Genomic DNA, 26,482 nt, shown 5'->3' on the forward strand with positions numbered 1-26,482 from the left:
ATAGATAATGATACGATGCTAACTTATAGTTTTCAATTCAATTTTATTTATATAGCGCCAAATCACAATAGCAGTCGCCTCAAGGCACTTTATATTGTACAGTAGATGCAGAGAAAAACCCAACAATCATATGACCCCCCATGAGCAAGCACTTTGGCGACAGTGGGAAGGAAAAACTCCCTTTTAACAGGAAGAAATCTCCGGCAGAACCAGGTTCAGGGAGGGGCGGCCATCTGCTGTTTTGTATCATCTGCCTTCATAAATAAAAATGACTGAGTACCATTTGCATAGCAGTGGAAATGTATACAGGGCTTAATAATAATATAATATGTATAATGTAAAAACTACTGGGCCCAGAATATAGCCCTGTAGAACTCCATGAATTGTGTGTGAAAGAGATCATCATTTACATGAACAAACTAGACTCTAACTACTGTTGGCACCTTTTGTGCCAATTGTGTACACCACTCTCAATCAATTAAATGTCAGAAATCTCTTCACTATCTGAGGCCATAATGGGGATGACCTCTAGATCCTGGCCGAAATTCTTCAGCTAGAGCATTACTTTGCAAATAATCATGTAGCTTACCACAACTCTTATAAGTGATCATTTTCAAAATAAAAGAAAGGAAATCAGTCTGCTATTAGCTAAGACACTTGGATCAAGTAAAGGGTTTGTAAGTAATGTTTTAATTGGATTATAACCGTGTCATATGTAGCCTACTGATGAAGATGAACTGATCATATTTAAAATTGTAGCAGTGATTAATTGTAAGAGTTCTGTGAGCAGTTGTTATGCCATCTCAGATAAGATAAGGAGAGCAGACAGGGACTCCCCACCATTTTCCCAATCTGGATACCAGCATATATGTCTTTCTCAATAAATCCTTTTTTAAAATTTTGAATAGATAAAAAGGTTTGCTGTCATGACAAGCAGGCAGTTAATAGTGCATGCTGAAAGTACAGTGGATTGATATTGCACAAAAGTTTCATTCAATAAAAGACTTCAGCATTTATTAGATAATTAATTATTAATATTTTCATTTAAAGTTAAAAAGCTAAAAAAAAAAGGCTTACCCTGCATTCACCTACTGACTTGAAAAACCAAACCAAAAACTTTCACTGTTTTTACATCTAGGTTGCTGTGTACAGAAGCTGTTCATTTTAGGTATTGTTGTTTACACTGTTGAGTTTGGAAAGGAAACATTCATTCTGGTCCAGTAAAAATGTCAAAATCGTGACTTCAGACTGAGGCTTTATACTGTGTCTGTCTTTGAAATGAATTGATCGGGTATTTTTTGTGCATAGCTGTAAAAACTGTAAACATATACTTTTTGAATTACCTGAAATGTTTGATTACAGTGTACTGAGCTGCCTCACGTAGTCTGAAAGACGGTGATATTTTCATAGGGAACATAACCTTTAATAAAGTGTCCTTACAAAAGAGTCCATTTTTGCTTTTAGGCAGTGTGACCTTTTTCCAGTGTGACTCTCATCATTCATTTATGATAAACAGATTGCTCACTCTGAGATAAACATGTAAATATGTTCCAGTGGTCAGATGTTAACAGTAATTTCCTGCTGACCATAATCCTCACTGTCTTACATGTAAGTTCAGGTGTTTTCTTCTCTGGATGCTAGTTATAAGAGTTCAGACACCATGATACATGGCCCTGTTCATAGTACTTTTCTGTGAGATGGGTGGTGGGTTGAAGCATTGTCCTTTTATATAGTAAGATATTAATGAGGAAACATTTCAGCCCTCAAGCATCAAAGCTATTTAAATGACTAAAATGAAGAAGTGCGATCATTTAAGGCCCCATTATACTGTAATGTTTCTATTTTTCACAGCACAGAAACTGCCCCCATTGAGATGGTAAATGACCTCAGACCTCACATACTAACATAAGTCACTAATAAGGTTGCTGTCCTCATTTTACTTGACTTAAGCGCAACCTTTGACACAACTGATAATGCACTTTTCACTGGGCAGGTTTTTCTGATGATGTTCTCAAATAATTCCAATGCTTCATCACTTGTAGAGATCAAGTATCAAACATACATGTCATTTTATGCGGTGTACCACTGGATAGAATTCTGGGCCCACTGCATTTTTCATTATACATGGCGGCTTTATGACAGATAGTGCTGGGAATAGGGAAACATGGCTATCTTTAACCTAAATTAACAATCAGATGACTGCAAATGTTTTAATAAAAACTTAATGATCATAAAATGGAAATCATTTTAATTGGCCTGAAAGTCAAATGCAATCGGCTCATAAGTTAGAGAGATTAGCCAACAAGGTATAACCACAAGTTAAGGGTCTTTGGGTTATTTTAAGATTCTAACTTGAATATTGCCAATATGTGATTCTTTCCACAACTCTGAAAAACATGTTCATACACTCATCTCTAGCTCACTGGACTACTGCATTGATGTTTTACTGGATTTCTTTAAAAGACTATCAATAGGTGCAGTTTACGCAGTAGTCTACTGCAAGGTTATTACGTTAAATGAGTAACAAAGAGCACATGAGTTCAGTTTTAGCAGAGCTACACTGGCATCCAATATCCTGCACTTCATTTTAAAGCACTCTTACTTGGATATATAATCTTAAATTGTCTTGGATCATCTTACATTTCTCACAGTCTGACACTTTACATTACAACTCAAAATATTAGGGAAGCTAACTCTATTGATCATTTTAAAAAAACTCTTAAAAACACATTTTAATTTGACTTTTAATTAGTGTTTTGACTTTAAAAATTTGATTTGTTGTGCTTTTCATTATTCCTCTGTAAAGCTGTACATACTGGTGATTTAAGCCATGTTCAGAGATGCAGAAGATAAGCATATTTTTTCAGTAATATCATATCAGCTTCCTGCTTCAATTACTTCCATGTTTGTTTGTTTTCATATACCTGTGACAGATATTGAAAAAATGTTCTGATATATTTAATTATGGTTTCCAATGATTTTTATTTAAAAAGGAGTTAACCCAACTTTTCTTAGATCTAAGTGTGAAATATCTGCCTCAAGGTGTCTGCAGCAGTATCTTTTGTTACTCTTGGCCTCTTAGCCATCGTTCAATATTAAACATTTTAATAGGTTTAAAGTGATGTAGCTATATAAGTAATGTACAATAGTTTCCCAAGACAGTCAAAACATAAAAATAAGTAAAATTTAAGATTTGTAATTGCTTATAGCATTTGGGTTTGGATGTGCTGAGGTCTGTCCTAAAGGCAGTCCTAGTCACATCAGAGGGCAATATACCAACATGGACCACTCTCTGGGGCCTTGCAGGCCATTAAAGCTGGGTCATGTGGTCACTCTTGTCTCTTCCATCCATCCACTCTGATTCAACCTCATTTCCTGCAACAACTCCAAACATGACACACATGCACACTGTTTGTTTCTGTGATTTCCATAGTACCTCTTTGCTTTGTGTTGGAGTTTTAATAAACTAAGCAAATCTGTCACATCCTTTGAGCCACATTTTGACAGCAGGGAAGTTTTCCATTAGACAGGCTGATTCAACATCAAACTGATGAGATTTTTTTCTCTTTTTTTGTTACAGACTTGATATTTTATGTGTTTATTGACATTATTTATTTAAATTCACTTGCAACATTCTGCAAGAATGAATCTAATGAATCAACATTTGTAGACAGGAGATGAGAAATGGAACAAATGAGAAAAGAAAACCACAAATAGATGAGTATAATAAAGGCAATAAGAGGGTTGCATCATTAGAGTTTGTTTGCTTCATGGAAATAAGACATTTTCATGTACCTCCTTCATACTGCACTTTATCTTGGTCCAGTCCAGTTCCATTTCTTTAGTGTAACCAGAAGAATATTTAATAATCCTGAACAGCAATAATCACTGTTATTTACTCCCATTACTGCAGTCTAGGGCTCATTTTCAGTGATGTCTCTAAAATGTTGTTTATAGGAAGAGAGACGTCTGTCCAGATGCTCTGTGCCTCGATAATCAACAATTCCCTCTGGCTTCTTTCACTGACATTTGGGATGAAAATATAATTCTTACTTTGATTAATGAAAATCTGGTCTTATCTTGCATAAAGATTGTGTTTATTATCATTTACTATTTAATGAATATGCTTAAAATTTTGTAAGACCATATATCAAACTCCAAATCTAGCAATGATGCTGTAAAGTTGTCTACCAATGTTGCACCTATAAAAGCTATAAGTTACACTAAATGCTAAATACAAGAAATTAAATGTTTTTGGTAACTTATTTTACCTTTAAAAAAAAGTCAGAACCAAGATCGGCTGCTCTGTAACACATATGTCATTCAACGATAAATATATTTTCTAATCCAAATTCAGGTTGGCAATTCTGAAGAGGCACAGGGTTGACAAAACTGAAGACAAGAAATCAGCATGAGAAATCAGATTATTATAAAATAAATACCGTGAAAAATGTGGAAAATTGTTTAATGTAAGTGGTCAAGGTGACCGGGGCTGGTGCCACCCCATTCCCTCTCTGGTCACACCCCTGTATAGATTATCTGTGTTCCTGTAAAAGACTAGATTCATAAATATGATTTAAGAGGCACCAACGTTTTCGTAAGTATAGTATCACAGCTTGAGCAGTTAAGAATATGGATGCACAGATTTTTAGTATTATATTATAACAGTCACCCCTCCTCGTGAGGAGAAACATCCCTGAGTTTTCTTCCAAAGTGATTTAGTGGTGCTCTAAATGTGCATAACTTTGTGTTTATAAAAACAAATAAGTACATGTTTAGTTTTAATTACCTGGGTTCTGAGTCTGTACATATACTATAAAAAAAAGAAATGTGTTTTTCTTTATGATAATTTTGTGTCAGAGGAACTCTTTATAATATTCAGCTTGTATTGTTTTGCTCATCTTTGCTTTTTTAACAAGTTTTTACCTGTAGTTGCTGTGCAAAATTATTATTATAATCGTTACTATAGGACTGTACTATAGGACTGTGTTCTCACAATAACAACAACATAAAGCTAATGATATTTCTGGTTTGTACTGGCAAAATCTTTAAATATGAGTACTTTTAATATATACACACCGTGCTGTTTTTAAAACATCTCCTACTCTCCCCTACTTCTCATGTGTCCCAGTTACTCACTACTCTGGGCCTAATCATGCATGCCACTGATTACCAACTGATTCCCAGAGCACAGGTGATCCACAGAAACCATCAAAACACTAAACGCAATCTTTTGACCAAGTCACACAATAAAACTCATAACAACATAAAAATCTGATAATATCTGGAAACTGGGCATAATGAAAACGGAGACTGGATAGTCCCTTTCATACATCTTTATTCAAATGAGCATTTATCTGTATGCAGTGTGCCACAGAGACCACTGGGGAGCAGCACAGAGCCATGATTCTGACCAAACATGAAGTCTGTGGTGTTGGTGTTTAAGGATTTTGTATGCCTGGTAAATCATGAACTGTTTTAACCACATAAAATTCAAATTTATGACTAATTAATGTGGCTGAAGTTCATTAATACGTATAATGATAGGGAGGATTATTCAGATCTTCCCTTCAGTTTCACTGTGATGTATATCAATGGGCTTTACATTAATGACTGATTATGAAATAAGCTTGATAATTAATCTGGAATATCTCCTGAATTGAATTATGTTTTGGGGTATTTACAAGTGGAAACATAAATAAAAGACTAAAAAAGACCTGCACTTTCCTCGTGAGTGATGTCCTTGACAAGGTCATGATAGTGGAAAGCAGTGCTCCTCACGCATTGTTCTCTAAATATGGGGTTGAGATTCATATGTAAACAATAATTCATCCTGGAGTTATCCCACCCCACTGGGGACTTTTCCCATTTTCAGCCAAACAAAGGAAACGGACAAAAGCCTCTGTAAACATATCCTCACATAAAAACTTGCCGTCAGTGAGATGACTTCCACAGACAAGCTCTTAATCATCTGTATTAGCAGAGGGTTATAAATAATCATTGGCTATTTTCTTCTTTTTTTTTCATCTGTACTATAAGTCACGTTTTTAATCATGCATTATGAACCTGTCCATCTGCTGTTGTCAAAAATTAAAGATTTTTTCTGGCTTTGGCAAACATTACTCACCGAGGATCAGATCGCAGCAGGGCCTTTGATGAAGGCTTCACTTTCCTGCCTGCGTTAAAACTGGAGCATCAGATTACAGCCGCACTCTCACAGGTTTTGTGCTTCAGCCCAGATTGTGTGATTTAGATGTCTGTTTGTTGAGTCTGGGTGTTTCAGGCTGATCAGATAGACGCGGCTCTATCAGGCAGATCTAAGTTTGGCAGGTGGTCCCGAGCCATTAAAAGTTTCTGGACATGGTGACCTGAAGAAATCATTCGCAAAGCTCATGAGGGCTGCACAGAAACTCGTGGTTTTATGGCAAGGATAAGAAAGTTCATTGATGTTTAACAAAGAGTGATTTTGATGCCAAATTTGAAGAAAACCAGCAGCCGTGTATTTCCACACACTGGTGAGAGATATTTAGTTTACTCTTGCATCTTTAAGAAAGAATTGTACTGAACGCACAGTGTACTGGCTAAATAGGTCATCTGCTGGGTGGGATTTGTAACAACAACAAAAAAAAAGCAGGATACATGGCCATCTGATCTTGTTTTGCTCAGACTTCATATTGTATTTCAGCACTACCTTATCAGAAAGGCAGGGGGGATAGCAAACACGTGCAGCAAGCTGTGTAGGGCTGTGAGTCTGGATCTGACACATAAAACCACAGAGCAGGATTTGCCTGAACCAAGTGACATACATTACATGTGTTAGACGACGGTAACAATATTAGGGGCAGGAAGGGAATAACAATCAAAGCATATAATGTTTCAATGAGCTCATGCAAAAAAAAGACTGAATGAATAAATCTAATGCTTTAATATAGAGTCACTAAAAAACAAGGATACTCTTTCTTTGTGTCTGGACAGTACAACAAACCACTCTGGTCCTAAGCAGGTGTAAAAATAGGTAACTACAACACCAGATGAACTACAAAATATGACATATTACAACGTGTCATCATTTGTTTAATAAAAACTGAAACAAAATGCCAAAGCAGGGGGTAAAAAACCGAGTACACGCTTACTGTTTCCATATGAATTAAAAGGGTGCCAGGTGCTGGTAATTAAATGCAACTGATTAATTGCTCACCAGTGAATCTGAGCACCTCTATAAAAGCAGAAGTTTTGGTTTGTTGGTCTGGAGCATTCAGGTGTGGGCTAGCAAAATGCTAATGAGGAAAGACATCAGCAATGATCTTACAGCAGCGATCAATCAGGGAGTGGTTATAAGGTCATTACCAAACTATTTAAAGTCCATCATTATACAAGTGAGAAAGATTATTCACAATCGGAAAACACTGAAGACTGTTGCCATTCTTGACAGCAGCGAACATCCCAGCAAACTGACCCCAAGGTCAGACCGTACAAACTGCAAAAAAGAGCTACATGTCAGACTCTACAGTTGGCAATGTTAAATGTTAAAGTTCATGACAGTACAATTAAAAAAAGACTGAACAAGTGTGGTTTGTTTGGAAGGGTTTCTAAAAAAAAAGCATGGCAGTAGAGCTTACATTTGCAAAGCTATATCTGAAGAAACCACAAGACTTCTGGAACAATGGACAGACAAGAAACACAAGTGGAGATGTTTGGATATAATGTATCGAACCACGTTTAGTGAGAGCCAAACAGCAGATCAGGCACGATGGTGTAGGGGTGATAAAGGCGTGTTTTGAAGCCACAGAACCTGGGAATCGTGCAGTGATTGAGTCGACAATGAACTCCTCTGTATAGCTCTGTATACCAAAGTATTCTAGTGTCAAATGTGAGGCCATCTGTGTGACAGCTAAACCTTGGCTGAAAATGGGTCATGCAACAGGCCAATGATCCCAAGCACAGCAGCAAATCTACACAAAGAATGGCTGAAAAAAAAAGAATCAAGGTTTTGCAAACCTCAGTGAACTGAAGCAACGTTGTAAAGAAGAGTGGGCCAAAATTCCTCTACATCGATGTGAGAGACTGATAAAGTCAAACAGAAAAAAAATATCATTCAAAGTTATTGCTGCTTCTACAAGCTATTGGATCATAGGGATGTATTTAGTTATTCACACAATGCATCATAATTTTGTTTTTGTTTTTATTATGAGATATGAGACATATGAATTTCCCTCTGGGATCAATAAAGTTATTCTCATTCTTATTGTTATTAAAGAACTAGTGGCACAGTGTAATATGTCATGTTGCTCTCAGTTTGTATTTACTTAATTGAGAGAGGGTTTACTTTCATGATTTACTTTACCATGACTGTGTATGCATATTTCTTATTAAATGTAATCTATTATCGTTTTATCCAGACTGTTTGGTTGATACAAATAATTGCAAATCAAAAATAATACCTAGAAAAAATATTTATTTTTCCACAATTTTTTTTTTTTTTTGATGAAACTCACTTTGTAGTAGTCAAGGATTTATTTAAAGACTCTTAAAACTAAAAATGTTAAAACTACAATTAAAAATACTGCCAGAGCCAGAGAACAGTCAGAGAGTTTCAGAGTAGTGGACAGTGGGCAGAGACAGGAAATCTGAGAAGCGAGAGCAGGGCTGACATGCAGTGAATGGTTTGCTTGGCGGAGAATTGAAAGCTTAATGCTCACGGCATTTGGGCTCAGGTGATATGACCACAGGTCAATCACACAGTTCTCTTTATTTATACAAAACAATAGAAATCCTCCCTGTGGTAACATAGAAATGATCTATGTTACATAGAAATGATCTATGTTACCACAGGGTTGGCCATCAACACAACTTCCCTTTCCATTCGTGATGCCAGGACTTCCCAGATATCTCCACTCAGATCTCAGGCCACTAATGGTAAATAATTTAGAATTTCTATAGCGTTTTTCTACTCTGAGCACTCAAAGTGCTTTTTTACCACATGCCACATTCATGCTGCACTTTATCCTATGCCTTCAAGCACTTTCTAACTATCATGCACACTCTGTGGGCAACTTGGAGGTCAGAACACTTCGACATGCAGACTGAGTAGACTGGTGGATGACCTGCTTTACCTCCTAAGATCAGCCATGTGCTGCAACCTGTGCTGCATAAAAAAGTTTTTCTAATTAAAAATGACTCATTGAGAGATTTAAAGCTTTACTTGTAAAGTTGTTAGCATGAAAAGAGGGTATTGAAATGATTGATTTACCCATCAAAAAGCTTGTGACTAATATGCTTCCAAGAATTTGTATCCAAAAAATTTTTTCAAAGTGTTTCTGAGACTCCAGGAAAAGTAATGTCCTGTTTAGAACATTTCTGTTTCAGGGAACTGCACGAGCATGAATTTTAGAAGCAACTTTCAGCAATCTTAAGCATGTGACTGTTTCAAGGCCCTTTAGACACCACCGAAGGTGCTTTAATTCCACATCTGTTTGTTTGTCATTACTCAGAGAAAGGAATGAAGACAGCAGGGTACAGAAAAGTTTATTTCTGCTCATCTAAAAAGCAATGAAACTATTTGCTTTGAGATATTTTGTCCTCTTTTTTTCCTCTACAAGAAAGACACAGATGCAAAAGAAATAATAAGAATGAAAAATAGAAAATTGTTGTCACATTGTTCATAAACTACAGCAAACCAGACTTACATTGATTGTCTGTCAAATGAGTCACAAATTGGATTAATTTTTAAGCAATTTCTTCTCTGTGCTTTGTTCACAGGTATTTTACAGTCTGCCAATAATCCAATATACCAACTTTCCTATTAACGAATTCCATGAAAGCATCAAAACCGAGCATGCTGAAAAATATGGCACATATTGTAAAGCTTATTGAGTTCCTTTATTTATATCCACAAACACATTAGGACAAAGTGAGGCACATATTTGCACAGAGTGAAATGTTCCTCGATCACGGTGAAAATGGGCAGATCTGCTGCTAAACACCAAATCCAGTAATCAAAATATTTCCTAAAAAATGCTGTAGTTACAGCTGTCATGGAAAATTATGCTTGCTCATATTTTAAGTTGTTTTTCCATATTTGTGACCCATTTGTATAAATTCATGCTTTCCACAGGCTTGGACTGAGCTCAGCAGCATCACAGAAGACTCCAGCAACACTCTTTTAAACCTCTTTAAATATGAGTAGATCATTTTAAAGGTCATGGAACTTCAAAAGAAGAAGTTTTTTTGTGTTCTGCTACAAGTGCAACATAATAATGTTTTGTTAGCTGGACTGCAGTAAAATCCAAGGTGAGCGGGTTATCTCGAGGCAGAGAAACACGGCGTAAAAGCACACGCAAGAGTCCACTTTTTCCTTCTGCAATGCTGAAAGCATTGTGCCGTAGCTGTATACACCGCTGAATGCCTTTACTCTAAGTGATGTCTTGTGCATCACAATTACCCACACACAGCCCTGCATCAGACCGTGAGTTGACTTTTATGTTGATGTGAATGTGGGCCGCAGCAGGAGCTGATGACAGCTTAATTCCTGAGCTGGGCCCCCCCCTGCTGAGGCTCGCCGTTTGTGTGATCTGACAGACAGAGATCAGACTGTGGAGAGATGAGTGGGAACCCTCTGAGTACGCTCAGGTTTCTTGGCATGGTGAAAAGATTTGTCCAGTCCATTCAGATCTGATGGAGTTTCCCATATTCTGCACCGCAGCTGGTTTTTGTCGAGGTATCTTTCTCATCTGTGCGCAAACAAGAGATACATGTGAGGCTGACGCTGTGTTTAGTTTAGGTACTCGGTGCCACCAGAGCTGCATGCCACAGAGTTGAACTTTTCTCTCATCGCTAACCAGGTGAAGCGGGGTTCCAGCCAATTACTTTGGAAAAGGCAGGAGACAGGTAAACAGGTGTGGAAAAATAATAGATGTGGGGGTGGAGGGGGGGGGTTGTGGGGTTGGGGGGGGGATGAAATGAGCCGCAAAGAGGGGTGACCTCAGTTTAAAAGGGGTTGGGTAATGGAGGCATTAGGCCAACATGAGCAACTGAGGTAAAAGGGTGCAGCGGGAGCAGGACAAGAAGGATTAGGGGACGTGGGGAAAGAAGGCTGAACTACTTTGATAGAGGTCAGAGCGTGGAGCAGTCAGGAAACAAGAAGCATTGTTTTTGAACATCTAATTTTGAGATAAGTGCTGTTTTTTAACACGTACCTGAGGAATGTGGCTAATGCAGTGGTGACCTTCTGAAGATGACAGCGGACAAACCTCTCTCAGGTGCGGAAATGACACGAATGAGTTTTATCTTCCTGCTGATGAGTAACGCCGCGTCAGTCTCCACACAGTTTAATGGATACAACTGCGATGCCAACTACCACAGCAGGTTTCCAGGTGAGAATCCTCCCCAGCAGGTCCTCTCTTTGCCGTCCACACACGTCTGCCAACAGGTGTGGAACACGGTAGATCTATGAGCAGCAAAAGTAGCAGCCACATTACAGTGAATATGAATACTTCTGGTAGGTTGATTTTTTTACTGATGGTGTTTCTAATAAGAGTTGGGAGTTCGCCTTGTAATCGGAAGATTGCCGGTTCGAGCCCCGGCTTGGACAGTCTCGGTCGTTGTGACCTTGGGCAAGACACTTCACCCGTTGCCTACTGGTGGTGGTCAGAGGGCTCGGTGGCGCCAGTGTTCGGCAGCCTCGCCTCTGTCAGTGCGCCCCAGGGTGGCTGTGGCTACAATGTAGCTTGCCATCACCAGTGTGTGAATGTGTGCGTGAATGGGTGCGTGAATGGGTGGATGACTGGATGTGTAAAGCGCTTTGGGGTCCTTAGGGACTAGTAAAGCGCTATACAAATACAGGCCATTTACCATTTACCGTAATAACATTTATTTCCTTACTGAGAGTTAATATTGAGGACAATAAAGTTATATCTTTATACTTAGATAGATAGATCATCAAAATACCTTTCTATCTATCTAAGCTGGGAAGCTTCATTTATAATTTAAAAAAACATGTGAACCACGTAAATAATTTAATCCATCAAATATTTTAATTACAATGTTTATGGCCCTATTATGACAAACATTTCCAGGATAAAGACATATTTTGAGGCAATCTCCTGCTATGATCTACAAAATTACACTAGATTGATTTACCTGATTGATTTTGCCTCCACATAGCTCTGTTAATAATTTCATACTTGTGTGAAAATTCCCATACAAAAGTGAATAACAATCTTAATTACAAAAATCAGTAACTTCTGCCTTGCATAAACCAGCATGATGCCGCAAATCTTGATTTTTATCTTTGCCTTAGCAAAAAAACTAGAGGCTCACGCTTGGATATGTACCAGCTGTTTAGGACTCCAAAAAGTAATTTTCAAGCAGCAGCCATTCTGGAAACACACACCGAGTGCTTACGATTTCAATTATTACAGTTACATTGCCAACTTTTCTCTCTGAGCCTCCTCCTCCCGTTTTCCTCCAGGTGAAAGGGACATCAGCGTGTACTGCGGGGTTCAGACCATAACCTTGAAGATCAACTTCTGTCCTGTTCTCTTCTCCGGCTACACCGACGCAGATTTGGCGCTCAACGGCCATCACAGCGAAGCCCAGTGTCGCGGCTTCATCAACAACAACACCTTCCCCACAGCACTTCTGTTCAGCATCAGCCTCAGCACTCTGGAGGCCTGCGGCAACAGTCTGGTGGTAAAGAATACTCGTGTACTGAGCATGGCTTTATTCTAATCAATAATCAACTTCATCATGTTGTGTATTGACTTTGGCGGAGAGCAAAGTGACTGGCCGATGTTTCTCTCTGCAGGTCAGCACAGCCTACGGGCCCACTGCCTATGGGAACATGTCTCTTGTACAAATTGGGAATATATCAGGCTACATCGACACCCCTGACCCACCGACTATAATCAGCTATCTGCCTGGTTTGTTGTATAAATTCAGTTGCAGCTACCCGCTGGAGTACCTGGTCAATAACTCACAGCTGGCATCGTGAGTTTCTGCCAAAACATCCATCAGTGTCCAAAAGAGACTTGCACCTTACAGGAGTTGCTTTGCAGAGTTAATCCTGAAAGTCTGGCTTTAAGATATATTCATTTAATTAGATTCACTTATTGCTTTCAAAAACTGTGCTAACAATTAAATTCCCAGTTTAAAAGCTTCAGTGACTTTGTGCCTCGCAGTATTTTTTGAAACCATTTATTTTATTATTCACATCTATTATTCACATATATTATTCTCTGACCTTCGTAAATCAGACAAATATATAAATAAAAGCGCAGCTGATTTATAACTGTACTAAATCGAAACCTCTGCTCCCGAAATGTTATTTATTAAGCTAAGGCTCACAAAGGCTCCATCTCTCCACAGATCCTCTGCAGCTGTGTCTGTCAAAGACAGCAACGGTACTTTTGTGAGCACGCTCAGTATGATCCTGTACAACGTGAGTACAAAGCAGCACTGGAATAAAAATATATTTCCATTCCTAGCTTAAGAAGTGCAGAGGAATTTATATGAAACTAAATAGAAAGTGTTATTCTAGACATTAGAATTGGCACATGACTGGATAAGCATGTTTGGTTTGTTTTTAGTGACTCAGTTTGATGTTCATATAACATGTTTTAATGTCTTTTAATTAGCAGTGCTTATATTTTCACTGTTTTCAACCATCTCCATGAAAACAACAAAACCAAGTGACAATAAGCAGCTGGTTTTCTGTAATAACCTGTGCATTTTTCCACCAACAACAATAGTCCACAAAAGGTTTGCTATGTAATCCTGTTTGAAATCACACTGCTTAGAATACTCTGTACTTACTTTAACCAACATAATCACTGTGTTGCATATAATTGTGCTCCTTCTTTAACAATTTATGTCACATATGCTTGTTTGGCTACAGACCTGTGCAAAAATTGCTCTGGACAGCAGAAAAATAGCACAACTATAGAATAACACCAGCTAAAGACTGATTCAGTGTCTTCATTTGCATTATGCCACGTTTTGAGTGAATAATCAACATTTTTTTCTTTTTCTTTTTTCTCCAGGATTCAGCATACAATCAGCCTCTCTCTATCCCCATAACTGGACTGGCTCTAAAAACCAGAGTATTTGCTGCTGTGAAAGCCACAAACTTAGACAAACGGTACCGCACAAAACCCAGCTATTCACTATTGAATTTCCATAATTTTCACGTCATAGATGTGCAAGACTCTTTACCATAACAAACCTATTACTGCAGCAGAAAGGATATTTTAAATATAGTTCTCCACAGCATCTTTCCCACTATCATTTTTTACAGATTTACTCCTCTTTTCTTTGCTTTGCCTACATTCATTATGCTATTATGTTATTATTCTTCATGAAGGCGCCAGGCTGCAGTTTTCTCATGTGCAGTTAGATCTCTATCCTCCATCCCATCTCACATTTTTGTCCCTTTGCAGGTGGAACATTTTGATGGACTACTGTTACACAACCCCCTCAGGGAATCCTAATGATGAACTCCGCTATGACCTTTTCTTTGGGTAAATCTTGCAGGGTTTTTTCTGCTTCAAGATAATGACTCGATAAACCACAAAAGGGAGTCATTACCTATTCAGGTTCTCCACATGGCTTATCCTCATTGAATGCCACGTTTTCTCTTCCTAAAGAGTTCTTAAGGGTACTCATAGACATTAAATCTAGCATTTCTGCTGGGTCTGAATATATGTATCTGCTTCCATACAGTTGCTATAAAGATCCCCAGACGACAGTTTTGGAGAATGGGAAGAGCCAGATGGGCCGCTTTTCCTTTGAGGTTTTCCGTTTTGTTAAACACAGACACCAGAAGATGTCGACTGTGTTTTTGCACTGCGTCACCAAGCTTTGCCGGGCCGATGACTGCATCATGTTAATGCCTGTAAGAGTGAAAATCTCCGTTTGTGACTCACCACCTGTTTCCTCACCTCACTGAGGACTGAAATCTGACGATGTGATTGGCAGATCTGTGGGCGGCGGCGCAAAAGGGATGAAGAGGAGACCCCTGATTCCATGGCAGCAGCATCAGGGAACGCTGTCCTCTCTGCCGGTCCAATCATCACCAGGAGTGGTATGAACTATAAACCCACTTTTACTGGAATAGTTTTGAGAGACATGCTGCTTTGCTTTCCTGCTGAGAGTGCAGCTATCCAGTCAAAATAAGAAGCAACAGCCTGAAATGTCAAACTGCTAATTTAAAGCTGATTTCAATTAAGACCACTGAAGTAAAAATGAATCCAATAAGCGCTTTAAAAATTGCTTTACAGATGAAACTCCTGTCAACAACTCCCAGCTCGGTAAGTGCCATTACGCAATGTTGCGAAACATAAAAGTGTTGTAAACTATCATGACAGCAGATTCCCTTTGAAATGACTGTTTACAGCAAACCCTCTTCTGTTCCTGCAAGGGAAAGACTTGGGCTCAGCTCGTGGTAAAAACCACATCTGAGAGCTTGTTTTCAGTTTCTTTCCCTTTCTATCTTCCAGCCTCTGGAGATCTCCCCCAGCCAATGAACCCAGTGACCAGTGCTCTGATCTCAGGTGTGGTCATCCTGGGTGTGGTCAGTGTGTGCTTCTTCCTGCTGTTGCTCCGCTTCCTGCTGAAGCCCCGCCCCCCAGCGACAACAGCAGCCTCAGGTGTTTGGAATCCAAGCTTTAAATAAACATCTGCATGTTGTGCAACATGTGTATCATTTAAGGTGTTGTATATTTATTGCATTCAATACCTCAGAATGTTTCATCTTTTGTGGGTTTGCATAATAATCGTGTTTAGAAAATGTTGCATTTAATGACTCCATATTTTTAACAAGTGTTTTTTTCTATTTCTTTCCATTTTTGTAACCAGTATATGTATAAAATCACAGATTAGAGACACCATTGTTTTGTTTGGTCTTTGTTTTCCTGTGAAAAGTTATAGTATTCAAACCCTGTACAATGTCAAAAGGAAATAGTGAGTGAATTCAAGCAGGTGGATTTCTTGATCTATTTTTGAATTCAGCTTCCAGTTTTTGTTTGCATTCAAGTTTTAAATATATGTTTGTGGTGGATATAAATTCTGATTTTAAAATAAAAACAGTAAAACTAAAAAAAACGACAAGAAAAATAATCATTTTAAGATTAAAAAAAGTGTCTATGTTATTTGGCCTGGGTGTTTGAGGTTTCGGTGCGATCTTACCTTTTCCTAGGATTATGCTCTTCTGGACAGAGACCTGTGATGTTGCCCCTGGGATCTGCTGGAGACACTGTTCAAGTTTCGGGGTCACAGCTCCTAATGCTCCTATCACCACTGGGACCACACAGTCCCTGACACTTCTTTATTTTCTCATGCTCCCTCTAACTGCTGTTGCTGTCTGCTGGAAATTCCACATGTATCAAAACTGTGGTTTATATATGTGTATGCATGTGTGTGTGTTCTGTGTGTGTTTGTATCTGTGTTATGCATCTCCAATGATTAGCTGTTGATGTCTGATGTTGCCTGAACATGAATATATGTAGCTTTGCTTTGTTTGAAAGTAAATAGATCACTGAAAGAGCACTTCTGAAGCTAAGAATTCACTCTGAAGTTTAAGAGATTTGTTTTTTCAAATGCACACTAACAGAAATTTTAAACCACAACCAGATAGATACAGATTACCTTTCGACAGGCTTTTGACTGTCATTTCACAACATCTTCACCAAACATACACAAAAGTGGTATTTACCTCCTCATCTATGTCTCTACTTCTGTTGAACTATTTCTGTGATAAGAAAACCATCAGCTGATAATAATGCAGGTTCACTCACTCACTTCTCTCAAAGCTCTGAGGATTTAAGTTTATTTTAGTTTAAAACATTTCCTTAAACATGAAGTCCGTGAAAATTTAACAACCTATTACATCTGAAGGATTAAGCATGTACGTCTGTGTATATGGACATTCTGACGCTGGTGAATCTTTTCATGAGCAGTAAACTTGTTACTAATTAGATAACTAGTTGACTATAACCAAGGCTGACCTGGGTTTGAACATCTGTGTATCCATGTGTTTGAACAAACAGAAAAAAAAGTATAAAAAACGTGTGTGTGTGTCTGGGTCGGGATTGTGTGTGTGTGGCAAAAAATGTGGCCTTGGATGCAGTCTGAACAGCCACAAATGTGGTAATGAGTATGCACCTGTGTTTATAATAGAATTCAGTGGACATACTGATGGGCTTATTATGGTCTATCACTGATTTATCAGCACCAGTGTGCAGCTATATTCTGTCTTAAATTCATATTATTTTACTTTCTCTGAAATACCCATAGTGCATTTTCCTGCATTATGTATTTATATTAGATATCTTTGCCTAAAATTTGAATTGGTTCCCCAAAAACAGAAATCAGGGTCTAGCTTATTTGTCCATCACAAACATGTCAGATACAGCGATCAAGATCAAGCTCATAAATGGGTGTGGTCCTACCCTTGAGTACTCTCCCATAAATTAGCTAAAACTGGTGTAATCCAATCACACAATGATCTCTAGTTCACCGTTTTCTCCTTAATATCTTATGTTTTTATAAATGTTGCTTATATGTGGTGAAGTAAAGATAATATTTTTGATATACTGCAGGTCTCAACAGAATCTTTTCCACTATCACTTTTACATATTTACTTCTTTTTTCTTTGCTTTGCCTACATTCATTATGCCATTATGTTATTATTCTACATGAAGGCGCCAGTCTGCAGCGTTCTCATGTGCAGTTAGATCTCTATCCTCCATCCCATCTCAAAGTTTTGTCTCTTTGCAGGTGCAGCATCTTGATGGATTACTGTTACACAGACCCCTCAGGGAATCCTAATGATGAACTCTGTTATGACCTTTTCTTTGGATAAATCCTGCCTTTTCCCCCCCTTCAGGATAATGACTCGATAAACCACAAAAGGGAGTCATTATCTATTCAACTTCTCCACATGGCTTACCCTCATGAATGCTTCTTCTTTCTTCTTCATAAGGCATAAACCCATCAGCTTCTTTGCGACCACCTGCCTAATATTGTGTGGGTCCACCTTGCGCCTCCAGAACAGCTGTGATCCATCAGGGTGTGGACACAGGACCATTGGGGGTGTCCTGTGGTCATGGAACTTGGGTCCTCTGGGATGCAAGTCTCTATGGATTAGGTCTGGGGAGTTTGAAGACTAGGCTGGTGCTTTGAGTTCCTGTTTTTACGGTATAGCATCCTGATAAGGTAGGCTGCAGCTCTGGAGTGGTATCATTGCCATAAGTGAGTGTTTTGGTGGGTAGTACATGGCAAAGTAATATTAATTTTTCAGAGCATAGTGTTGTAATGAGAGGGTGAAATTTGTGTGTAGTAGTAGTAATCATCACTGTGGACACAAGTGCTTGTCCAGTAGAAATATAAAGCTACAGTCAGTAGCCATTTAACTGAACTTACAGGCTGTGCTTTCGTTCAGCTGTTCATCCACCAGCACTTCCAGTTCTCTAATATATCTAAACTTGTGTAAAAACTAAAACCAGGGGTTGACATATTTTAATTACCTGAAGTACATTTAAAAAACTGTCTTTAAAAAACAGATAATCTCAGTTCTCCAGGCTTCTCGAAGGACATTCTAAGTTCTTCTTTGAACTCACTGTCGATCCTCTCTCCTGAGCTCGTCTGTACATATTGATGATGATTTGAACTAAAATTTTCTAAATTGGACTCATCACTCCTTAGTACCTGCTGTCACTGATTTTCAGTCCAGTTCTTGTGTAATTTTCTGTACTTTTCTCCCTTCTTGCCAGCCACTCTTCCACTGAGACCATTTCTGACGAGGCTTCAACAAACAGTAGATGGATCAATTTAAGAGCCAGATGCATCTTTCAGGTCCTGTGTCAGGTATTTGCTGGATTTTTTCCTATTTTTTAAGGACATGACTTTCAGATGTTGCTCATCTGCTGTAGTTAGTTTGTCAGGCCTGCCACTTCTTATTTTGTCCTCCACTTGTTCAGTTTTGTCAGTTTTTTAAAGATACACTGCACACCATGCAGAGATGTGCCAACAGGTCTTTGGGAATCAAGTTGTTAGAGCAAAAACACTATTTTATGTCTGTCAAACTGTGTTATCTTTGGTATTTTTTGGAGCTTCGGCTAAAGGAATGGGAACAAATTATGTGTTTTTGTAACAACCTGCTAGTAACAAAGTGCCTAAAGACACAGTTTAAAAGTAATAGTTGTTTACTAAGTTGTCTGCTATGTGTAGACACAACAGGTTCATCCCTTAGTTTGGTGCCTTTTTCATACTTGAATTAATAATAGGTTCACGAGGATATTCCATAATACTGGATGAAGAGAACAACAATTAATCAGAAATACTCAAATTTGCTAATCTGGTGAATTTTTACATGTTTATTGCTTTATACATAATTAGTTCAATCTACTTCCTGAAAATATTATATGTTTTTTTCCTTCACATTTTTGTACAAAGTTACATTTAAAACATCCCTGTATCTGTGCAACACTAAATAGATTTTGCATGTAGTGGAACAGAATGAGCACACAACTCAAGCAATGTTCCAGCATTACTCCGTTTAAGAAGCAGTGCAAAGTTTTTGCAGGAGGAAGCAGGGCTTTCAGTGTATGTGTGTGTATATCTGTAAATATGTGTATCTCTTGATGCCTACTTAGGTTGTAAAACCAAATACATGTAACAAATTTTAAGGTATAATTTAATATAGGATACAGCACAAACAGGAAGAACAGGATTATATATTAATAGTGGGATTAACCAAGATCATCCACTTTCTATCCTTTTTGCACAGGTTGTTTATTAAGATTATTATGATAACATTTTTTGTATCTTTTGTTTAATTTGTTTGCCCTCTTTTCTTGTTCTTGTATTATTTTAAAATATTTAAAATAATTCCACAGCAGATAATATTCAGTAGGTTAGTTTTAAATGGCTTAACAACCACATGAAAATAATCAGGTACAGGGACTGAATTTAAAATGAGTGAAAAAGAAGTAAAAATCCAGAGAAAAACCTTGAAGGACCTTCAGAAAACCTGGAGAACTATTGTTCAAGAGCAATTTAAAAAACTAGTCTGGCTCCTTCGAACAAAATACTAAGAAATGAGGGGCGGCTCAGGATCTTTGCACAGTATACATGGTGCCAGGTTCCTATGAAACTAGCAAAATAAAATAAATCTGTGGGGACTGTGAACAAACATGAGAAGTCACCGGTGTGCATGTTTATTGTGATGTAGATGTCTAATTGGTAATAATTCATATGCTCAAATAAACTTTTTTTTAAAAAAAAAAAATATAAGATAAGATGGCATTAGTCCCACAGGTGGGAAATTTGTTTTGTTACAGCAAAAGTGCAAAGTTATGTAGATTAGAAAACACTGGAATGCAATAAAATAAAATAAAATAAAATACTATGTACAATAGAATAAAATAGAATAGAATAATATATACAATAGAATAAAATAGAAATACAAATACTATATACAACTGAGTATCCCATTAACATCATGTAAAAAGTTATTCCATATACATCAATTCATATAATAATGCCCTGAAAATATTAACTAGATATGAATCTGGCTCTGGTAAATATTTTAAACATCAGGAGTCACATTTATGACCATATTAATAAATAACATGTCAAATAGGAAATAAAGTCCTTCCCTTCATGACTTCATGACTAAAAACAGGAATGTTCTTATTGTCTTCTTCGCTATTAGCGTCTATCTGGGACTTTTCCTCATGTTGTGACCTTGCAGGTTTCCAGTCTCATGGAAATGAGCAAAATACAAGGTACTGCCAGGGCTCATTTGACGACCGCCAGAATTAATCTCTCAGATTTTTTGCAGTATTGATTTTCCTTTTCGGTGACCTACGTGAATGTCTGCAGGCAGCAGCGGAATCTCACGTGTCGCGCTCTGAGGCTCTGTTTGTGACCTGCACGGCTCAGCTGCATTCACCGCTCTTTATCACCCTAATCCCTCATTTCAACAGCCATTTTGTGATGTATTCAGCAACTACAATGTCTGCAGATAACTGTATGAGATGAGTAAATGCTATCATCCCCCCTCTCAGTTTACCATCAGCGATAATTGATTAAGCCCACCTCCCAAAATGGAAATGAGGCTGAGATACGGCTTTGAATTTTGAAGCCAAGTTCAGGTGAGTCATGAGCGAATAAAATGTATTTAGAAAAGATCTGGGGAATATAAATAAGGGAGTGCACTGGCGAGAGGACAGTGAAGACTCTTTGCATGTTTAAGCTCACGTCCTGACAGTAATATGTCCTTCCTGTCTGTGCGGCGTGGTTTCCACACTAAATATACAGCATTCAACCAGAGACTGACAAAAGACACCCATCAATCATCTCGACTATGATCACAGCGTTCTCTTCCCAGGTGGCTCGCCTTACACGATCTGATTTCTAAATGTCCTTTATTTATTTATTTATTATTTATTTTTTCAATTTAAGTTTTAAAGGTGATTTTAAAGATGAAACACCAACAAAGCTGATAAATGTCTCTTACTTCTGTCTTATGATTGTCAGCCTAACTGATGTGGGTGCTAATAATGACAACTCGCTAATTCATGAGAATCTAAAGCGTCTATAAAAGATCCTTTGTGACAGTTTCCTCTAATTAAAGCTAATTCAGATAACACAAGACTACAGGTTCTCTTTTTTCTATTGTATTTGAGATCCCAGCAGATCAGAAAACCAAACATCTTTATTTTAGTTCCATACGAGGGAGCATGGGGCCTGTGCAAAGGAATACAGCCTTATGGACATTATTTAAACATGTAACTTTAAAGGCCAGTGCGCTGGGTTTCATCATTAGCCTCTAGGAAACGACCACAGAACCTCAGCTGGAGAAAGTGAACTGTTTGCACAAACTAATGCAATCCCTGGCTTTGACCTCGTTTTCGTTGAATCCCAAAGCAGTGTTGAGACCACAAAACAGTCAGCTACCAGCTATACACAGCTTTATACGTTGTTATCATGAATAAGGAAGGAGATAGCAGGTGTAAGATCCAGGCAACGGTGTCTATTTGATTGACAGCTGTGGATTAAGCATCTATTTTTAAGTGTGAATCACCTTTGTGCACTTACAGAGGTTTTCCACATTGTGCTGGATATTCAGTGCATGAATTTGATCTTTTGATATCGTCTCTGTTTGCTGAAGCTTTTTCACAAAACTTCATAGCAGGCAGAGTGGAGTGATGGCTTTATTAATCCCCCTCATCCCGATATCCCTGTGCACTGTGGGCAAAGATGGCCTTAGCTAATATGCAAGTAGATCCAGGGTCTAAAATATACATATACCTCCAGTAATGTTTAGTTAAATTTTCCTTAGCATGTTGCACCTCAATTAGATGCTTTTGGTAGCCATCAACAAGCTTCTGGCTCATGTCTGTGAAGGTTCTCAGTCATCCAGGTCATCGTAGTCAAAGGAGTTTGCAAAGAAAAGCGTCTGGACTTCTTTCAGTTGCTTGAAGACGTTTCACCTCTCATCCGAGAAGCTTCTTCAGTTCTAAGGTCAAATGGCCGAGAGTCCCAGATTTAAACACCCCACACCACATCAAGAACTCCACCGACTTCACCGACAAAGTCCAGAAACTTACCCTGGATCCAGATGAAACCATGGTGTCCTTTGATGTAGTCTCTCTCTTCACTTGCATACCCACCATGGAAGCAGTGGAGACTGTCAGAAAACGACTACAAGAAGACAGCTCCTTGGAAGACAGGACCAACTTCACACCCGATCAGATTTGCACACTGTTAGACCTCTGCCTCACCACAACATACTTCAAATACAACGAAGGCTTCTACAGACAAAAACATGGTTGTGCCATGGGCTCCCCCGTGTCACCTATTGTAGCCAACCTTTACATGGAGGAAGTGGAAAGAAAGGCTCTTGGCTCTTTTAAAGGGAGAGTACCCAGCCACTGGTACAGATATGTAGACGACACCTGGGTCAAAATCAAGACACAAGAAGTGGAATCCTTCACTGCGCACATTAACGCCGTGGATAAAAACATCAAGTTCACCAGGGAAGACACAAAGGATAACTGTTTGCCTTTCCTGGACTGCGCTGTGCACATTGAAGAGAATGGCAACCTCAACATTGAAGTTTACCGGAAGCCCACACACACGGACCAGTACCTCCTCTTTGACTCCCATCACCCTCTGGAACACAAACTTGGAGTAATTAGGACCCTACACCACCGGGCAGAACATGTTCCCTCTAAGCCTGAAGGGAAAAAGAAGGAACACACACATGTAAAGGAAGCACTCAAAACATGCGGTTATCCGAACTGGTCGTTCATAAAGTCAGCAAAGATGCACAGAAAAGAAGATCAGACACCAGCGAGGGAGGATAAGAAAGACAGACGCAACAACGTCATCCCCTATGTAGCCAGTGTATCAGAGAAACTCAGGAGAGTTTTCTCCAAGCACGACATCCCAGTGTACTTCAGACCCAGCAACACACTCAGACAGAAACTGGTTCACCCGAAAGACAAAACTCCAAAACACAGACTTAACAACGTGGTGTATGCTGTACAGTGCAGCGAGGAATGCCCAGACCTCTACATTGGCGAGACCAAACAGCCACTTCACAAGCGCATGGCACAACATAGAAGAGCCACCTCCACAGGACAAGACTCAGCAGTCCATCTGCATCTTAAGGATAAAGGTCACTCTTTCGAGGATGCCAATGTTCACATTTTGGACAGAGAGGACAGATGGTTTGAAAGAGGAGTGAAAGAGGCCATCTATGTCCACTGTGAGCGACCATCTTTGAACAGAGGCGGTGGTTTACGACACCAACTGTCTGCCATCTAGAATCCAGTTTTGAGTTCCCTCCCCAGACGCCTTTACGCCCACTCACATCCTGGGCCATCTGACCTCAGGAATTCACATGACAAGGTGGGGCCAGGTTTCACAATGAGCTCACCCGAAACCCTGGCTGATTAGGTCCCACACCCGCTTTCACACCTTGGTGCATGTGATTAGAGGATCACCAGGGGGTCCTTTGTCCCTCCTTGGGGGGATACTCCCACTGGGTTTAAATCTGGGACCCTCGGCCATTTGACCTTAGAACTGAAGAAGCTTCTCGGATGAGAGGTGAAACGTCTTCAAGCAACTTAAAGAAGTCCAGACGCTTTTCTTTGCAAACTCCTTTAAGCTTCTGGCTCGATATTTCACCACTCTTCTTGTCACAATTGGTAGAGTTCATTTAAATAGCTCACAAATTTTCAATAGGACTGAGGTTGTAACTTTGGGAAGGCCATCCCTGAAGCTTTATGTTATCCTGCTTTATCCATTCCAAAACCAGTTTTGATGTGTGTTTGGGGTCATCGTCCTGTTGGACAGCCAACTTTCTACCATCTAGATGTTAATTTGAGGAGAAGTTGAAGAGTTTCGAGGTAGTTCTCCTTCTTCAATATTCCAAACACAAACAGGCCCAGAGCATGATGCTGCTACCTATGCTAGCAGTTTTCAGATCTTGCCACAGATTCTCGATTGGATTTAGATCTGGACTTTGACTGGGCCATTCTAACACATGGATATGTTTTGTTTTAAACCATTCCATTGTTGCCCTGGCTTTATGTTTAGGGTCGTTGTCCTGCTGGAAGGTGAACCTCCGCCCCAGTCTCAAGTCTTTTGCAGACTCCAAGAGGTTTTCTTCCAAGTTTGCCCTGTATTTGGCTCCATCCATCTTCCCATCAACTCTGACCAGCTTCCCTGTCCCTGCTGAAGAGAAGCACCCCCAGAGCATGATGCTGCCACCACCATATTTGACAGTGGGGATGGTGTGTTCAGAGTGATGTGCAGTGTTAGTTTTCCGCCACACATAGCGTTTTGCATTTAGGCCAAAAAGTTCCATTTTGGTCTCATCTGACCAGATCACCTTCTTCCACATGTTTGCTGTGTCCCCCACATGGCTTGTGGCAAACTGCAAACGGGACTTCTTATGGTTTTCTGTTAACAATGGCTTTCTTCTTGCCACTCTTCCATAAAGGCCAACTTTGTGCAGTGCACGACTAATAGTTGTCCTATGGACAGATTCCCCCACCTGAGCTGTAGATCTCTGCAGCTCGTCCAGAGTCACCATGGGCCTCTTGGCTGCATTTCTGATCAGCGCTCTCCTTGTTCAGCCTGTGAGTTTAGGTGGACGGCCTTGTCTTGGTAGGTTTACAGTTGTGCCATACTCCTTTCATTTCTGAATGATCGCTTGAACAGTGCTCCGTGGGATGTTCAAGGCTTGGGAAATCTTTTTGTAGCCTAAGTCTGCTTTAAATTTCTCAATAACTTTATCCCTGACCTGTCTGGTGTGTTCTTTGGACTTCATGGTGTTGCTGCTCCCAATATTCTCTTAGACAACCTCTGAGGCTGTCACAGGGCAGTTGTGGAGCTGTTTTGCAAAGAAGAATGGGCAAGAATTTCAGTCTCTAGATGTGCAAAGCTGGTAGAGACATACCCTAAAAGACTGGCAGCTGTAATTGCAGCAAAAGGTGGTTCTACAAAGTATTGACTCAGGGGGCTGAATAATTACGCACACCCCACTTTTCACTTATTTATTTGTAAAAAATGTTTGGAATCATGTATGATTTTCGTTCTACTTCTCACGTGTACACCACTTTGTATTGGTCTTTCACGGTGAATTCCAATAAAATTGATTCATGTTTGTGGCTGTAATGTGACGAAATGTGGAAAAGTTCAAGGGGGCCGAATACTTTTGCAAGCCACTGTATTTTGGAGCAGGGGCTTCTTTCTTGGTCCACACCCCCTCAATCCACAGCAATGTAAAATTCACCTACAATTCATTGATTATTTTGGAAAATATAAACTACCAGTTATAGCCAATCATGATCACTAATGAGAAGGAAAACCTTAAACACCACTTATTAAAAATGACGAAAGTTTATGTATATTTATGACCCTGTATGGATTAGAGAAAATCCAAAATTAACTTGTAGAAACATGTACCACCCTGAAAAAAAGATGTGAAGGGATTTTTTTTTTCTCTCACTTGTATTTTTCTAGTTTTAGTTTCCTGTGCAGGTGGAGATGTGGACTGGAACTGTCTCTATGGTCACTGCTGGCGGCCTTCACACCTGTGCTGCATTTGCTAATTATCTAAAGTACTTAGTGCCTGCAGAGGCTGCTGAACTTCACCTGATCATTTTGCCTCCTGAAGTGAATATGGCTTCTCATGAAAACCCATGTTACAAGTTCCCAACATTCCTTAAAACAGGCTCACTAAATAAGGCATCTCCTTTCTTTCATTCTCTGACAATGTTCGCATTCTGACCTGGGTCTGGAATAACCTTGCTTCTCCTCTCTCACAGATACAGCCTTCATGCTGCCCAAAGGTTCTCCAAGTTAATTCACTCAATGTACAATAAACAGTTAAAAGAAATCATTAAAAGCCTAGAATTACTGTGATATTCATGCCCGCGAGTGTATGTAAACCTCTGACCACAACTGT

General features: G+C 39.2%; 1 protein-coding gene across 1 annotated transcript; it reads left to right on the plus strand.

Annotated features, from left to right (window-relative positions):
* Positions 1-11,005: 11,005 nt before the first annotated feature.
* LOC116336363 (zona pellucida-like domain-containing protein 1) lies at positions 11,006-16,093 on the plus strand. Its single transcript, XM_031760225.2, has 10 exons — positions 11,006-11,372; positions 12,470-12,690; positions 12,806-12,987; positions 13,366-13,438; positions 14,040-14,137; positions 14,436-14,516; positions 14,719-14,890; positions 14,974-15,079; positions 15,276-15,305; positions 15,495-16,093. Exons 1-10 carry the CDS (start codon positions 11,234-11,236, stop codon positions 15,668-15,670), a joined length of 1,278 nt encoding a protein of 425 aa, XP_031616085.2. The 5' UTR covers positions 11,006-11,233; the 3' UTR covers positions 15,671-16,093.
* Positions 16,094-26,482: the final 10,389 nt, after the last annotated feature.

This window comes from Oreochromis aureus, linkage group 14, assembly GCF_013358895.1.
Source record: "Oreochromis aureus strain Israel breed Guangdong linkage group 14, ZZ_aureus, whole genome shotgun sequence".
In the NCBI taxonomy this organism is placed as follows: domain Eukaryota; kingdom Metazoa; phylum Chordata; class Actinopteri; order Cichliformes; family Cichlidae; genus Oreochromis; species Oreochromis aureus.